A 19,531-nucleotide genomic window follows, 5' to 3' on the forward strand; every position below is an offset into this window, starting at 1 on the left:
GGAAAATGAAATTTGATATGTATATTTGTGTTAATATGTAGATAACCTGACTAGATTTTCAAGCCACTACACAATTTAAAAAAACAAACATGTACAGCACATGTTTTAACTTTTCGTTTTAAAATAAACACTTTGTTAGCACAATTTAGCAAATATTATGCAAGGTGAATGAATGAAATTTGGTCTGCGTATTGGTATGCATACTAGAAGACCTGGTCAAATTTTCATGCCATTGTAGCAATTTTTCAGAGGTGGAGAGGTGGATTTTTTTAGGAGTGTCATGAGTGTATGATTGGTATTGTATGCAGAATTCATAGCACTTCTGTAATACAGCCTTATTTATAACAGTACTTTTGTCAGTACTGAAGTTATTGATTGTTTAGCAGATGAGGGTGAACACCTTTTAGTTGGAAAGTTAAGTCTGACTTCAGCGAAAACTGTTTATAGAAATTTTTTTTTTGTACAGAATTTGAAGGACACAAATCAGTATGTTGAGAATGAGCTTGAAGCTCTGGAGAGAGAACAACAGCAGATTGACTCAAGGGCTGCTACAGTAGAGACTTTTTTGAGAAAATCTATGGAAAAGGGTACAGTATTAGGAGCATCATAATTTTTACAGCAAGTTGTTATTTAAATTGAGAATGATCTTCAAATGTAAAGTTTAAGAAACTAATTTATTTTGTGAGTTTCAAATGTAATACATTTTGATACATATTGGAGAATGATATCATAACTTGGTTTACATTCCCAAGCTAAATGTTAAAGTCTTTCTAAGACTACAGTGACCCATATGGCCTGAGCCAGTGTCAGTTTTCATGGTGTGCTGCCAGTCAGTCAGAGACTAACTCCAAACTGAAATGGAAACCAATTTACTGCTGGGGACAGGTAAAGACTTTGATCTATAAACAGCTGTAAATCAGTTTTGCCAGTGGACCACTGACCAATCAGATTGCAAACCAACTGAAAGTTGATTTTGAAATTAGGTCAGTATCACTTGGCTCCCTGCTCCATGAGCTTGCAAGCTTGAGCTATCTTAAACTACATCCCTAAGTAGAATTTTGTATATTGAGTCTTTCATGTCTCATGTACCTTTCATCCCTTTCAACAATGGAGTCACACAGCATGCATGAAACTAGACACCATTAAAGGAGGTACATCAAATATCAGATCCAGCCTAATGCTGTGAGATTAGCATAAGGAAAGCTTTTCACTTTGAATGGAAATGGATACAAGTAGTTAGATATGAAAGGTTGATTTGAAAATCTTATTTAGTTTAAAGAAGTTTCATCCAATTTTTAGAAATATTTATATTTTATTTAGTTGACCTAGACAGGAGTACAAGTTTCAAAGGGTCCTAGAGAAAACTGATATGTATAAGAGGGTTTAGATTATTAATTAGGATAAAGCTATAAGGGACCCTCCTTTTCTGACATGCATTAACTAATCTTGTGATGAAAGACTGTTTAATACATGCGGTTGCACCAGTTTCGACAAATTCATCTTATAATAGATTTCTCCTCTTTTGCCCACTCTTAATAATTGGTTTTTCTAAGCTTAGAGAAGGAAGGAGTTCCAATCTGTCATTATTCTGTAAATTTTTATATTTCTCCAAGATTTTTTTTTAGTGGTAAACATGAATGTAAAAATTTAAAATTATATAATAATCTTAAATGTCTAGCTGCCTGTTGCTCATGAAATAAATATTTTTAAAAAATGTTAATATGAAAATGTATATTAATTAGAAAGCAAATTTCTTAGATGATTATAAGATGCAATTATTAATTTTCATCGCAGTATAGTGTTAGGGCTGTTCCAGTAAAGCATAACCTTGGACCCAGGGAAGGCACTTTTAAAGTAGGGTACTCAACCATAGATGCAATTTAGAATTTTCTTTTCATTTTAATATGAACTCTGTGAATCAAAGTACCTAAGCATATATTCTTTAAAAATTGCACATGCTAGGTAAAGTGTATGTTTAAATGGAACAGCCCGTAAAGAATATATGCTATGATAAATTGATATTTACTGGCTCAAACCTTACTAGATGGCATATTCTTTTTCACCTTGTTTATACCTCTGGTTTAAAATAAGTACAAGGTAGAAATGCAAGGCCTCAAAATGTTGATGTTAAACTGAATCAGAACTCCACAAGACAGAAATAATCTGAATTGAAAACATTAATGCCTGTAGGATTTATTTCCCCTGAATTATTGAACATGAGTTCTTTCAATTGTTCAGTTTCATGGGTTTTTTTTAGATTCTTGAGACATGTGCTCATTTTTAAATCTGAATACATTAAAGTACATTATTTTTAAATATTTCATGATAATGACTTGCATCTTTAAAATATATTTGATTTTCAAGCCAGACTTTTGCATCTCAGTACCAACACTGATGTATATATTTCTATTCAAAGTGATAGGCATACCGTGACATTGTTCCTCCTCCCCTTTAGTGTGATGTTTTCGTCTCTGTTTTAGTAAATATTGTGAATTATCAAGTAGGAGGATTTACTTCATTCCCTCATTAAAAAATAATTAGATTCATAATCAGAAATGGAAATTTTTTCAAGAGGAAAAGTATTTTACACTGGAATTTTAATAAAATTTGGAAAACTGTTTGCAGAAATTATATCTGGTTAAAATATTTGCTTTTTCTAAATTTTTCATAATTGAATTTTATATGACATTTGTTGCTGTTGTTTTTATTATTATTATTATTATTATTATTATTATTATTATTATTATTATTATTATAGGCAAGAACAAGGCAAAGGAAGAGAAACTGTTGCAGGAATGGTTTATGCTAGTGAACAAGAGGAATGCTCTCATCAGGCGCCAAATGCAGCTTAATATTTTGTATGTTAGCCCTGTATTTTTTCATTTGCATGCAAAAAGTATTATCAGAGGTATCATAGTTGTGTGACGTACATAAAGAAAACTTAAATCTGGAAGATCAAATTTAATGGTTTGACCAGTTTCTGTGACCCATTTGTCAGTGTTGTTATAAATTTCTATAGTTTAAGCTTTAGGCAAGCTTTTCTTTTTATGTAAAGTTACATTTTTCAATCCTTTTTTTGCATGTAGCACTGTTCACCATAAATGGATGTGAGTTAATGCAAGGTGCAAATACTCTGCATAATATGTTATCTATCTTGGAAGGATTTGCACAATTTAAAACAACATACACAGTATATGGATTGCATCAGATGTCGTTGTCTGCCTTGTCTAGACATAAACTAAAAATCATTATCATTATCAGTTCAGGCATTTAACAGTTAAAATCTTTTGAACTAACTTAAATGCCGATATTTTTGGCATTATTTTAAAGCATTTCTTGTGTTCAGAGCTGTTACTTTCAACTTGTTTTAAATGTATATTTTGTATTTTTAGTTTTTGAAAAACAAAATTTAAAAAAATAAAACAATTAGCATTCCTACTGAAATATCTCAAATTTAATTACCAAGAGCAACAAAAGTGCATGACCTTAAAAACAAAATATGAGAAATTCAATAGTCAATTCAAGCTGGGTCCTAGATATCAGGATATACTCAAACTTTGGATAACAGTTGGGGAAAAGGAGAGGAAGCAACTGTCACTGATAAATGAGACTTATAATCTCTACAGTCCAATGGATTTTAATATTTATCAATATTAAGTAGTCAGAGGGCAGTGACAGGCAATACATTAACTTTATGTGCAGTACTCATAGCATGCTTATCAAATACAACCTACCAAGCCTTATGATAACAACAGAAGGCATTGAAAAACTGTTGTCAAATATAAATACTTCCAAAGCAAGCAGGCTAGAAAATTGCCAACTTAACCCTTAAAACATATTGCCTCTGGAATGCGAGTTATTTTCCAATTGTCACTTGACCCTAGAAGTTTACCAACAGACTGGCTAAATGCAAATGTAGCTCCTGTGTTCAAAAAAGGAAATATCTTGTTGAAAATTACCGACCAGTTTCCCTTACATCAGTAGCCTGTAAACTTCTCAAACATATAATTGTAAGTATCTTAACCACCTGGGAAAAAAATATTTTAACTAAGCTGAACCACAGCTTGAGATCAGTACACTCCTGCGAAATACAGCTTCTTACAACAATGCATGACCTACTTCAGAAAAGGACAAAGGAATGGTGATATTAGACTTTTTTGATACTGTGCCACATCATAAAGTACTATTCAGGCTGGAAAACTACGGAATCACTGGGCCACTACACAGCTGGCTGGAGATGTTTTGACAAAGTGACACATGCAAGTGGTGGTAGATGGAGAATCATCTGAAGCAGTCACTGTTGACTCCAGTGTCCTTCAGGGAACCATGCTGGGACCACTCCATTTTCTTTGTCACATTAATGATCATCCAGGCTATGTAAAATCTCAGGTCAGGCTGTTTGCAGATGACTGTCTCCTTTGCAGAACAATTCAAAACCAAAGTGACCACCATACAATTCAAAACCAAAGTGACCACCATACCATTCAAAACCAAAGTGACCACCATACCATCCAGAATGATCTCATAGCCCCCCACACAAAAAATGGGCAACAGATTGGGGTATGACTTGCAATGCCACAAAATGCTACTGCACAAGTATGACCAGCAAAATAACAAAATGGGCAACAGATTGGGGTATGACTTGCAATGCCACTAAATGCTACTGCACAAGTATGACCAGCAAAATAACAAAATGGGCAACAGATTGGGGTATGACTTGCAATGCCACTAAATGCTACTGCACAAGTATGACCAGCAAAATAACAAAATCATCTCACTTGCACCTTAAACAACGACATACTACATCAAGTCAGTCAAAACCCGTCTCTTGGACTAACATTGTCTGAGGATTTGAAGTGGGAATCACACATTGTCAAACAAGCCATTAAGACAAGAATGCCAGATTAAAGCCAGATCTTTTCCATATTTTGAAATTATAAACATTGTAGAAAAACAAGCAACAAATAATAGTAGATGTTTCATTGTTGAGCAATGTAGAACAGAGAAGTTTAGAAAAAGAACAGTTGTGTACTGGAAAGTGACAGCATTGTGTGTGCACAAACATTGGAGAGCTTCAAGACAGCTCTTGAACAATTCTACTAACTTTTTGCTGGCTCTCTCTTCTGGTGCAAATTTATGCCGTAACTGGCCCTGCAATGTATGCATTAATTCAGAATCAGATTCAGACATCAGTAAAACAAGAGTTGCCTCCCTTCTGCATGAAGTTTCATAACTTGTTTTAGACTCATAAACCACTGGAGCTGAACCATTCAATATGTTTTGAATATTACACTGGATATCTCAAGGTGGCGGTTTTAAATGCCAGCAAAAATTGTTTACTAATATCACTTGACAATGATTAAATGCAACTCCCTGTTGCTAAATATTAAAGCATATAGTTGACACATGGTAGTTTTATCATCCTGGTACAACATGAAAATCAGAGTAAAATTAGTTGAAAAAAAACAAGGCAAAGAAAGATAAATAAAAGGCAAAAATTAGTGCATTGTATTTTGCACAAGCCTGTCATATTAGTTGCCAGAATTGTCTTCTGAAAAGTCCAAAATATTATCACCCCAAAGTGTTGTCATTTGCATGCCAATATTTCAAAACCATGAATCCATTGAAATTTATGACCCAGATCTGGCAGCTTATTATGCAACGGCAGATCTGGGTCTGTGCAGTTTGCAGTTGGACTCGTCTTATAAGTGAGTATATATGGTATCTATCTGTTGGTATGAGTGAGGTGATGTGTAATAATTACCTGACATCAAGATAATTGTATCAATGACATCTGCAAATTTTACATCTAAATGGATCTTTGATTATGATGTATTTGGAACAGCTAATTTTGGTACTCTTAAAAAGGCAGTTGGCTCTGATTTTATCCATAAATGAATAATGTCCGGGACTTGGACTAGAATTTTTTAAATTTAAAGTTATTGTGTAAGAGATCAATGCAATTGCAGACATAAATAATAAACTGACACAAAAGGTGATGAAAAAGAAAATATGAAGTTTAAAGTGTTTTACAAGGCTCTACAAGAAAAAGGACAAAGAGTTGTAATTTTACTCAGAATATGAAAGCATTCAGTGGCTAGATGGGATGAGAGACATCAGCTCAAGAAATAGTGAAGTCGCCTTCACTTTCTCTGCATATTTAAGGGGCACTGTCAGAAGTATTTTTACTGGAATCACACCCTAGTATGGACCCTATGTATCTTCTGATCAGTGAATCTATGTCTGGTCTGCAAATTAATGCAACATATGTTTGACATTAGTTTCTGGCAGTTTTGTAACTTACTTTCCTCCTAGGTAAAAGATCTTATTTGAAGATTGTCCTTTCTTCTATTTCATCCTCAGTCGATGAATATAGCTTCCTTGACATATAATTTGTCCTCATTAATATTACAATGTACTTTTCAGTTTAAGTAGATACAACACTTAATATTTATTGCAGTCACTTGTGTTTCCTATTTTTTAGGGGATTCCATTCATTTTATGACATAATTTCAGTCCTCAAGTTTAGTAGTTAAGTTTCTTAATCTCACTTGTAAGAAATAATGATAGTCAGTGTAAACCAATGTTGACATGCACATATACGAGTGGTATCTGAAAAGATCTATTTTGTTATATTTATATATATTTTATAAAATGTTTGGGTATTTGTAACCTGTTGGTAATTTAATACCAATCAATTGGCAAAATACCATTCAATAAATGATCTGTAACTGCACATGCAGCACACTGGATACCTGCCAATATATGCACATTAAATAGGTAAATTACAGTGACATAAAAATGTCATAGAAGAACAATTCTGCTACTGTCCATCTGCTATCAAGTCTGACATGGACCAAGTGTACAGATGAAATTCTCTGTAATCTTGTACAGTTTTGAGTACCTTCATTGTGTTGAAGATTGTTATGAGAATACATGGAAATACCATTGTCTGCACTTAGTGAATGGAAAATGGCTGCATGGCAGGAGCAATTAATGAAGATCTTTGTTACACAGTGGAAGATGTTTCTATTATCACATGCATTAATTCTTCAGCTGTTGTAATATAATGAAGAATCATTTGACCTTAGAAAGGTTTGTGCAAGATCGGTCCTGCATTTGTTGATAGTTGATCAAAACTAGACTCCACTTGAAATTGCCAGTAACCAGAGATGTTAATAGAGATTGTCACAGGGGATGGAACATGGATTTCCTTTTTATACTCCAGAGAAAAGAATAGACTTTGTAACAGAGAAAGTAAGCAGAGACTACAAATTGCTCAACTTAGTTGGACTTTGAAGAAAGTTTTATACAAATTATGTTTATTTGCAAAAGGCCCATTCATCCAGGTACCCGTGCCTGGCTTCATTTGTGTCACTGGACATTTGTATGCCTCCGAAGTGTTGCCAGAAGTTGCAGAATGTTACTGAGCCATTTGTCCATGCACTGTTACCCGAGGTATCAATCTACTCCATGATGATGCACATGAGCATAAATCCGCGATCATGTGCGAGTATGTTCCAGAGTAACCGATAATATTATTGGAAGAAGAAGAAGAAATTATATCTCTCTTGCCACTAATATGGTCTCAACAAATTGTTTTCTGCAATGTACAATAATTTTTTTTTTTTAAATCTTCATAGCATTATCCTTATGTTTATGATACATGTTTAGTTTTCTGTCTTGTTACTTGACATTAATCATCCCTTTGTTTTGTGGGGTAAATATGTGAATTATATAATACCATCTTCTTGATTATATGTATGTTTAATATTTCACATATGTCATATTTAAGGTTGATAAGATTGATGGCTCTGTAGATGTGCACAGCAATTTTTTAACTTTGATACACTTCTAGGGGTGGGGATATTGGTTATGGGGGTTGCATAAACATGACTCCCAAATTATGTCACCACCATTGCTGAGAATTGATATGTGTAATCACCAACCCAAGTGTCAACATGGGTTAAATCTAAGGTAAGGCAAATTATCCTGGCAATAAACTGTCAAGTTAGCAGTTATAACACTTACTCAATACATTTTATTTATAGCCAAAATCCAAAACCAAAATTCATGACATAAACAATAAATGGATCTATTCAGTAAAGAAAAAGATGTAAGAGATGATCTAAAGTGAAGAAAGAAAGAGATCTCTTACTGGCATGTCTGACCTCATGTATGGGTTTTAATAATAATAACATCCATGAAGCAATAAATAATACAGACCTTTACTACCATATAATTATAGAGTTCATTCTGGGGAAAAGCAAATAATTTATTAAAAGAAAAAAAAAAGACAAAGACTTCATTCCCCCAGACATACTATAATGTAACTCAACGAGTAACTTAAAGACAATAGTTAATAGTAATAGAGATTATGATGACTGTGGTAATACAGTTTTAATTTTTGATTTGTATGTAAACCTTCTTTACATTTTTGAGCATACAGGTTTTCTGGCAAATATATATAAAAGGTGGAATTGCTTCAGTGTCTTAACTACATTACAGCTTTCAATTTTTTCACTACATTGTTTTGAACTGATTGAAACTTCACTTACATTTTTTTCTGCCTCTACCGCCCTCCTCCTACTCACAAAAATAAGCTGACTGGATCTCTCATTTTAGAGCAGTTTCATACTCTTCTGGAGTATGGAAATTCAGTATGTGGCAACCTGATTATTTTTGAAGATTTCAACTTTCACTTGGACTATCCTAGAAACCCATACATATCAAAACTCCTAGATTTTTTTCACATTTTCAAGATCCTACAATCAGTTAGTCAACCCAACCATAAACATGGTCACATTTTAGACTGAATTCTTCATCGATCTGATGATAATATTTTACAGTCTTTATTGGTGTCCCACGAATTTGCATCAGATCACCTCTGCATCATATGTCACCTCAATATTTTAGTCCCTAACCCTCAACGTTTTAGTCCCTAACCCTCAGTGTTTTAGTCCCTAACCCTCCATTTCTGCTACTAAGGGAAACCTCCATATGATAAATGGAACTCAGCTTATGCATGACATCCAAACAAACCTAACAACTTCACTCCTTCCTACACCAGTATAGCTTGATAAGTGCTTGTGACAAATATGCCCCAGCAACCAAGTGCAGAGTATCAATTCAAAAATGTTCTCCATTATGTAGTAATGTTAGGGACCAGTTTCACACTGCTAAAAGAGAATGATGTAAGGTGGAGAGGATTTGGCTTTCCACCAACCTGACTATTCATAAGCAGGCCTATGTCAAGGAATAAATGCACCTGCTTCCAACAACCTTCTCTCTGGATGACCTTCCGGACCTTTGCCAATTTTTGGGTGAAAAAGTACAATCCATTAGAGATAAGTTTGACAATACAATTTCAGTTGAGTCATCATCACCATACATTTATGATACAGAATATAAATGGCAACCTCTAACATCATTTGAACCTGTCGCAATGGATTTGGTATACACAGCTGAAAAGAGCACCCCACAAAGTCATGTGAACTCAATCAGTTTCCAACATCACAGCTGCTTGAGTGCTTAGATTCAGTACTGCTTTCACTAACTGATTTTATCAATACTTCTCTCTCATCTGGGAAATTCCTGCCATTTTCAAAACTGCCATTGTAAAGCTTCTGTTGGAGAAAGCGACACTTGACCATAAAGATTTAAAAAGTTACTGCCCTGTTTCGAACCTCCCATTCATAAAAAAAAATCTTTGAAAAAGTTGTTCTATCCCATCTTGCATCTCATCTGAATTCAAATACAGTAGAACCTGTCTTAAAAGACCACCCCTTCTGCCAAAAAAGTGTGGTCTTTCAAGACAGGTGGTCTCTCATAGCAGGTCATAAGATTATATAATCAATAAATCTGTGCAATGAGAATAAGGTCTTTCAAGACAGGTGGTCTCACATAACTGGTCTTTCAAGACAGGTTTTACTGTTGCTTTTAGCAAAGTACAGTCTGCATATCACCCTCACCATAGTACTGAAACTGCCCTCTGAGACAAGAGACCATGATATATTACTTCACCATCTCTAGCATGTATTGGGTGTCACGATACAGCCTTACTATGGTTAAAGTCCTACTTAGTCAGCTGGACACAAATTGCATATATAAATGGAAAGCATTCCAAGTTAGTTGATCTTTGTTTTGGTGTTCCACAAGGCTCTGTTCTCCGCCCAATTCTCTTCATTCTATACATTCAGCCATTCTCAAATATCGTAGATCAACATACAGTGTCTCAAAAATTATCTCTCATTACACCAACAAGTCATGAACATATGCAAGACTATATTTATGGACATGAGACACATCAACTTCATTCAGTTTTCTTTAGTTGATGCCACTAAAACACTTGTATGTTCCTTAGTACTTTCAAGACAGGACTATTGAAATTCACTTCTGTCTGGTTCATCTCAGTATCTACTACAGAAACTTTAAAAAGTTAAAATCACAGCTGCACGGGTTATCCTTAGAGCATGAAGAACCTCTCTGCTGCACTGTAACCTCTATCCATAATCAAACAGAAAATCTGTTCAACATGCTACATTTTGATGACTTGCTCCAATCCATCATACCTATATGAGCTTACCCATGAAACTCACCTGTTTCAACTACAAGAACATACTTAAAGACTTAATAATGTATACTTCCTTAATTATTATCAGCATGCTTTTGTTTTGTAATTTCATGGTGTTTGTTTTTGTAATCTTGTCATTGTATATGTTTTTCTGTGCTATCTAATATTGTAAAAGATAAGGCTCTGTACCAAGACATTATTATTATTATTATTATTATTATTATAATGTAAACCAAATTATGGAAACAACTTAGAAGTGTTGCAGTAGATAAGTACAGTGCCATAAAATGTATCTGGTAAAAATGAATGTTATCTGTTAAAAACACAATTGACAATAAGGAGCAGGATGATAATTGCAAAAAAAATAATAATTTCACCAGATTTTACAAACATGTTATATGCACCTTATAAAATCTCATTTTGAATTACTGTACAAGTGAAGAAGAAATGTGGAAATTTAAATAAATTTGAGTTATATATTTTTGGCATTTAACTGGATTATCTGGAGGACATATTAGCAGATGGAAGCAATAGTAAAACAAATGGCTTAAACCAGATATACTTGTAACTACCTAGTGGGTAGAATGGGGAGTTAATCTTGAGTTGCTTCCCTTTGACTATAATATCTAGACAAAAAATGTTATCTGCACTCCACCTGCATACTCATTGATTGTGGTTACAGAGGATTAAACAAAAGGTTGTTAGTGTTTATATTTGGTTGTATAATATTAGTGTTAAGACACTTATTTTGCTCAAACTCATGGTTATTAGTCACTTTTAGGAGGTGGTTGCTCACAACAGGGTGTTTATATTTTTTAAAAATCAGTGCATGAGTTTTGGTCTTTAATGACAGGTGGTTGCTGACTGCAGTGGTTGCACAAATCAAGTTTTACTGTATGCACAATTTAAAAGTAACTTATTGATGTAACACGTAAGGTGTTTGCCTTGTTTATTTATTTATTTATTTATGGTTTGGCTTTAACAGGTTTATTGATTTACATTACTATAAGTCTTATCTCATTCATACACGTATAACAGCCGTTGGCATCTTCATGAACACTTCTGGGGTCTCTCAAGCTCTTCCGTTCACTGTTGCTGTATCACCTAACAAACAAATGCACAGGGACAGAGTATTAATGTGAAATAATACAAACTTTTAAACTCTTACTCATTAACAATGTATTTATGTATTTATTGTTACCATATATACTTCCTTACAAGTCAACTTCAGATGCAAACTGCACAGATTCACCAGCAGATCTCAGTCTGTGCAGTTTGTTAGGAGTAATGAGTAGAACAAGTAACATAGACCCTGATCTGCTGATGCATTATATGATGGCTGATCATGTTGTGTGTTGTTTGCAGTAGGACTAGCTTATAAGTTAGTATATTCATTAAGTCCCAGTACTCCTAATGTCAGTCTATTTTTTACAGTGCATCTTTCGATTCTTCTCAACATAAAGTTTGTATTACATCAAAAATTTTCATTTTCTGGCTTTATTTCCACAATGTTTTTAATTGTCATTTAACAGAAAAAGACTTTTTGGTGGTGATAGAGAACATAAAGATTATGGTCTTGCCAATGTGACTAAATCAATGTCTAATTGTTACAAGTAGATCTGACAGGCACCGATTGAATGTCCATGTTCTTGCGACCATGGGAATTCCCAGTCCACTTATATTTGGTAACCTATGAAATAAAGTTTTGTATATGGTGTTAGTGAGAGTTATCATAAGAAACACTCTGTTACAAATTACATTTTTCACTGTCATAAATGTGAAAGGTTTAATTTTATTGAAACCTATAAAGGTCAGCAGAACATAGCTTTTGATCAGTGTCCATAAGACATACATTTTGTCTGAGATCTTGATTTTAATCTGATTGTGGTCTTACCAAATGTCTGTGTTTCAATCACATTTTCTTGTTTTACTCATTCATTCTTTTGGTCAGAGTCTGCAAGATACATGTATCTTAATTAAAGTATGATATAAATGTTATCTAAACAGTGAGAGAATTCTTTGTGAGCAAAATTTCACAAAAATGGTCAAATGACAGATTCCATGTTTTTGCATACACAAGGCTTCCTACGTGTTTTGTTCTGAGTTGGCAGGAAAGAAAGAGTTTAATGGCATAGAGATACATCAGGGCCATCAGGATTAGACTGATTCATTTACCATATCCACACATGCCAACTACCCAGACAGTGGGTGTAGGTGGAATGGGTAAGTGTGTTTTGAGGTTTTGGGGGGAGGTGATGTAGACAATTGAAAATAAATTGTCTACTCATGTAACCCAATAAAAAAATGAAGAAAATATTGATATTGTGTTCTTTGAAGAATTTAACTCATATACAAACAAAAAATAGTCGCTTGCCTACAATTACATAATCAAAGAGATATTGTTACAGATTAAAACCTTGCCAATAATCTTTTAATATAAAGATAGCTTGAACAGTCTTATTGAGGCAGTGAAATGTAAATTTTGTTCTTCAGCATGCATCTCTTTGATTTATCTAACTTCGAATGAATTGGGTTGTTCCATTTACATGTAATGTACTTCACCTATGCAAATTAACCTAATGGACTCACCTACAACAATGCTTAAAAGACTTAACACTTGACTATTGTTAACCAGCTAAGTAGTATGTGCAGTGGTTGTTGTTTATCTTTGACTGCCTTTTTAATTGCATCTGTGACAATCATGTTTGTGTGAACTGCCCCAGTGATTGTTTTACATGAGAATTAAGCAGGACTGTTTAGTGATACAGGCCACAGGCAATGGGCATACCATGGTGATAAAGGTCTCTCTGGGGTTTTGGGGTGGGGGTTATTGCTAAGATTACTTAAAACTGTGTTATTGAAAACCCAACTATGTCATGGAGTTTTTAGACAGACAAACTGTGTTTTCTGCCTGACATATTGTATTGTGGCTGGTATGCATATCAGAAAAGATCCTTCCCAAGACTTAGAACAAAACATCAATGCAGTTTTGTATTTATTACATACATCTATCCCCTCGTCTTTTTATTTTTGAACATTTATACTTGTCCAGTTTGAGTGGAAGTCATATCAAATCTGGCTTTATTTGTAAATTCAGTTCATTTTTTCTAGAACTATAAGAACACAGATGTGAGTGAATACATGAAATAGTTCCAGTCAGGGTGTATGATATGGATTGAACATCCATATAGAACAACAGATAAACCTTATAAATGAACAAGTATAAAGTGCACACAGCATCTTCAACACCTGATGCCCACTAACAATACAAAACTAAACTGCATTCAGTAAAGTATGTTTGACCATATCTGAGAGATCTAGAAGGATGACCGCCAAAACCTGAATTGTACATTCAGATCCACACAGAGTTAGGTGTTTTTATCACACCTTGAAAATCCACAAGAAAAGAAAAGAATAACTGTCACTGTTGGTTCATGTAGACCTGCAAACAACATTGTCATACAAGACATGTTAGTACATGCATGGGGATTCAACCTTCAAAGGTTAAATGAAAATGAAAGTTCTAACTTCAGCTTCTCAATTTCAGTGACTTTAATCTTTTACTTTAAAATTGATACCCTGGTCATGTGCTATATTTAGTTTCCATGAGAGTTTTCTCCCTTTCTATACAAAATATTAGGTTAACCTTATTATTGTATAATAAAGGAAATGGAAGAAATTTGTTTTCATGAATGTGACAGACATTAAATATTAATTTGCAACAAGTGTGGCATCAAGAAATGTAAACTGTTTTTGTATGGAAATTGGGAGAGTTTTGCAAATGAACTTCAAGCAATAAGCCAAACATTTCTTAAATTTTTTGTATGCCAGTAATAATTTTTGAAGTGGACTTATAATATGTTTAAAAGAGGAAAGTAGGTTTTACCAGCAGTTGCTCATCTGAACTATCTACAGCACTTGCTACCTTCCATACCAAACCATTTGTTAGGGGCCCCGAGTGGCCGAGTGGTCTAAAGAGCTCTCCGTTACAGATCACTGCCATCTCACTTCTGTCTGCGTGGGTTCGAGTCTCGGATTCGGCTAATGTGGGTATGTGAGAAAGCTTGCCAGTAGCTTCTCATGGGTCAGTGGTTCTTTCTGGGGTTTTCCACAGGTTCTTCCTCCACCATTAATACTGGCCGCCACGCATAGCCTATCATGTGCTGAAAAATGGTGTTAAACCGTACAGCAACAACAACAAACCATTTGTTATAACAAAAGGTAGGTTAAATCAGTGCTCTATACTTGAGATAGATTGTGATCAACACTGTTATTAATTCCACTAATTGATAACAAAGTTCAATAAAAATACTACATGTTTTTTCATACTTTTACTATGATTAAAAAAAGACATGTATCATAGTTCTGGCTTTGCAAGAGTTAATTTAGGCACAAAGATCATAAAGATGTTTTAAAACTATATTTGCATAATTTCCACACCTACTCCTGTATCTAGTATAGGGGAACATAGCTATTACTGTCTGTCTGGTCTGTCCATCTGTGTCACTGTTTGTAAACATTCTGTTGCCAGAGCAAAACTCTCAGGCCTTTCAAGATACTTTAGACAACACTAGTGTCAAGCTACTTGTATATAGATGCCTTGTTACAATTGTCTAGATTCTGTATTTTCATGTTACCATGGAAACAAAGTGTAATGTAAATAGTATATAAATTGATTATGCTGGACTGCATGATACATAAACTTGCATTAGGAGTTGTTATATAAGGGGGGAATGGGCAGGTGGGGGGATTAATCATCTCAAATAACTTAAAATACTGAATGGGAAATAATGCTGAAACAGCTCACAGCTCTTAAGCAAAAGTCTCATGTCCAGAAACAAAAAGAAGATTTAATGCAGTTATTTTCACCACAGTTTAAATATTTGAAGAGTTTATGCTTGACTTCTTGTTCCATAAACCTGTTTTAAAGTTAGAATTCCACATTATTTTAGTAGGGAATCAGACAAAAAAGGACAGAGCATGAAAAACAAATATACCAAAATAATTAGCTAACACTTGAAAGGTTGTGTGTTGGTCATTTTCCTTTTACTTTTATGAGAGGTGTCTAAATTCACACTTTCAGCTGCAGGTGTTCCTTTCACCTGGTCATCACAAGATGTAGAGTTTTCAGTTTCTTAATATAGGTTTTCAGTGTAAATACAAACATTACACTTGTAAATTTGATTTTACATGGCTTGGACAATATTTAATTATGTTTAAGGTATTTCTGGGTTTATTTAATCAATCATGATTTCCAGGTAAGACTGGAAAAAGGGTTTGGAAAAAAATACAATGAATGTGAAAGTGTGTGTTACAAGAAATCTGGTATTTCAGTGGGAAGTGACCAGTCGCAATTTTGCTCATGTTTATTTAGGCAACAGTTGAATAATTGATGTTTGCCAGTCCTCATATTCTGTCAACAGGACACAGCCCCTTCCTGGATGTTAGTCATCGAGGAAAGATTTGATGGCTAATTAAACTGGCAGAAATGTTCAACAAATATTCAGTGTTTGATTTGGTCAGTGTTGAAGGGATTTTTGTTTGCAAAGAAACAAGAGCCCATACCTTTTTATCATACTCTTTAAAATGACATGTATTTTCAGTGATCTAGATTCCAGGCATTCAGACTTACAATAAATCAGATTTTCATGGAACTGAGAGCTCAGTATTTTGAAAAACTTTACATAACAGCATACCCTTACAATAGCACACTTCATTATAATACATTTCCTATCATAAGGTGGGTATGTTCATGTATCACATTTTATCTTGTAATGCTAAAATTATATGTATGATGTACTTAATTAAAAAGTGGCTTCACTCTAAGGTGTTATGACCCTTGTCTCTCCTGGACAGCATTATAATGAGGGAGTTCTTTATATCTGTTTTTGTACAAAAAATTTGGTAGATCATGGTTGATGTTTGTATCCAAAGAGTAGATCCTGATCTGTCAACTAAGATGTCAGTAGTGCAGGTCAGAAATCTTTGATAATTATGGTAGCCCATAAGGAGTCCATTACATGGCCAAGTAATACAGTAACACACTAAGCTATGCTAACTGTTGAATAATGTTTAAGATGATCAGCTTTGCATATCGCAAAATACTTGGCATTAACTTTAAATGACAACTCCCGTTTCCATGTCCGTATATGCAAAAATAAAGTACAGATTTGAGATTGAGGTGATTAAATGACTTAAGACATATAAATCCGCCTATTTCACAATGGAGGTACATGTAAATCATATTTAGTTTGGATATGCCCAGTTGGTATAAAGACCTAATGGTGTTTCATGTAACAGTCCCCTCCAGCTACTCAAATGTGTTTGTCATTGGGACTTGAAGTAGAAGTCTAATGCATTACCAGCACAAAAGATTATAGACAGCTGAGTTGCTGTATGGGGAAAAAGTTGCCAGATAAATGAAAAATACATCTGAAATTCAGTAACAAAGAAAGATTCCTTTTTCCCCATGTCCATTCAGCTGTTTGAACATAATTGTAAATGTATAAGCTAAGGTTACTATATTTGTACTATAAAAAGAGAGGACACTGGAGAGTGGGTGTATCTGTATCAGTATCTACCAATTCATATCAATATTGTGTGTGTGTGTGTGTGTGTGTGTATATATATATATATATATATATATATATATATATATATATATATATATATATATATATATATATATCACATTAATCCATCATGAGCATATATGAGTAACAGGGAGTATACAATGTCTGATTTGCTGCCTGGTTTTACAAACTAATGTCAGCTTTGCTCATGAGCTCTATATAAAAAAGTCTAAATTTGTTTGATAAAGAACAGACAGGGCAAATTCCTGGAATTTTTAGATATTTAAGAAACCTGGCCAGGCTTAGATTTAAGGACTGAAAAGGTGGACATGTCTGAGAAAAAGAGGATGTATGGCAACCCTAATTAAGCAGTATATTGACACTTTAGATTTTCTTAATGAAAGCTTGGTTACATTATTACATTAGTTTAAAGATATTAGATGTAGCATAATTTTACAAATATTTAATTCTTTTTCATGTAACAAATCATAAGTACGTAAATGTTGAATATAATATTAATGTACAGTATTGTAACAGGTTAAATATTTTCTGTATTCATTCCATACAGTATTTGATATTAATGTTGAATATAATAATAATGTATTGTAACAGGTTAAATATTTTCTGTATTCATTCCATCATTGATATTAAGAGGTACCAAATTTTGCTTGATCATGTAATCATTGAGCTATTAAAGAATATTATTTTCAAATCAGATATTACAGAAAAAAATGTGAGCATTGTAAGGTTGGTTTGAAAATAGAGAACATATTGGTTGAGCCCAATATTGGCAGTTAAGTAGTTAGGTTTGTTGCTCAATTATAGAAGCAGTGGGGGGGGTTAAGTAATGTTATTTTCCTTACAAATGTTAAATTTATTTTCATTTTTTTAAAATAATAAAATCTTGTAACTTTTCAACTCTGACAGTACCATATATACTAGCTTAAAAGTTGCATCAAATTGCAAACTGCACAGACCCAGATCTGCCATTGCATTCAGCGCCAAAGATCTCATTCTCTGCAGTTTGCAAGGAATAATGAGTAGAACAAACAACTAGTGCATTTTGTGATGGTAGATCTGAGTCTCTGTTATTTGCTGCTTGACTTGACTTAAAAAGCAAGTATATATAGTAGGATTATCCCACTCTTTCTATACAAAAGGAAACTATTCATTTTATTACATCACTTTATGGATATCTGGGATATTTGTGCTTTTAATCTCTTATTTTCCTGGTGCCAAAATTTTAAGCCCTAATGGATTAACAGGGCTTAATCCTTCTTAAAAGTTCCTAGAGATTTGTGTCTGTTCAGTGCTGGTAACAACCTTTAGTACTTATTAGACTTTTATGTACAGTTCAAAGTAGGGTTATTAGCAGCTCTACAGGTGTGATACAAAGCACCTCACCTGTTTGACATCATATGTGCCCTGTCCACTAATTATTATATGACTTCCAGTGAAAGCAAATATATTGCATATTACTTCAGGTGATAGAAATATGAGTTTTCTTAAGTAATTGAATGTCTGTCAGTATTTTCACAGAGACATGTCAATTGTGTCATTTATTTGGAATAGAATATGGCCTTGAGAAGATTAAGATAAAAAAAATACTTTCTCCATATTATTATAATGTATTATTAACATCCATTTAATTATTTTTATTTCTTTTTACGATTTAGTGTGCAAGATATTTCACGTTCCACAATATATTTTTGCATTTTTTTATTTATACAAAAGGCAAATTTTTCTTAGATGATCGTCACAAATTTTGTTTTTGAGCTCACAGAGGAAAGCAAGATGTATCTGTCACTTTTCCAGTGTCAGTATGTTCAGGTTTTGGTTAAAGATTTTTATTTGCATTTATTTCCTAAACAGTAATCCATTGATAGATTCTCGTCACCCGATCAGAAACTAAGACGATTCATTCTGTGACATATGTTTGCCATTTTGACCATGGGTCAAGGACACATTGACATTCATTGTTTGATATAAACAAAAGATAAGACCTAATGATGCACAGAGGTTAATTTGCATAATACACATTCTGCATGAATGTTGATGTTTGTTGGTTTTTACAGCACTTTTTAACACATTAATGGCTGCGTCATGCCAAGGAAACAGACACTAAGTTCTTTTCCATGAACACATGAATGCAGCTGGCCTGTGTGGGTATTTAATCCACAACTTTTGGATTGAGTCCATTGCACTACCAGCTTATCTGTCACAGTTCTCTCATTTTGCACGAAAGACTGATATTTTCACTACTGTTCACGATTCATTATATATACAATCCATTTCAGATTCTTCTCTTTAAGTCTTTCAAACTTGTTTTTCTTGTACTATTCTGGAACTGAAAATTTAGAGATAAAATTCTCCAGTCTCCCACTCT

At 33.8% G+C, this 19,531-nt stretch overlaps 1 protein-coding gene across 6 annotated transcripts in view; it reads left to right on the forward strand.

Annotated features, from left to right (window-relative positions):
* LOC149808356 (EH domain-binding protein 1-like) overlaps positions 1–19,531 on the forward strand; it is a 205,686-nt gene that overhangs the window by 126,582 nt on the left and 59,573 nt on the right. For all 6 annotated transcript variants that reach the window (XM_089976051.1, XM_089976077.1, XM_089976070.1 and 3 more), the window contains 2 exons: positions 467–587; positions 2,759–2,858. In XM_089976051.1, the coding sequence (XP_089832177.1) occupies positions 467–587; positions 2,759–2,858 (221 nt within the window). The remainder of the gene's footprint in view (positions 1–466; positions 588–2,758; positions 2,859–19,531) is intronic.

Source organism: Sinohyriopsis cumingii, chromosome 1 (genome assembly GCF_028554795.1).
Source record: "Sinohyriopsis cumingii isolate HCF-2022 chromosome 1, ASM2855479v2, whole genome shotgun sequence".
Classification (NCBI taxonomy): Eukaryota; Metazoa; Mollusca; class Bivalvia; order Unionida; family Unionidae; genus Sinohyriopsis; species Sinohyriopsis cumingii.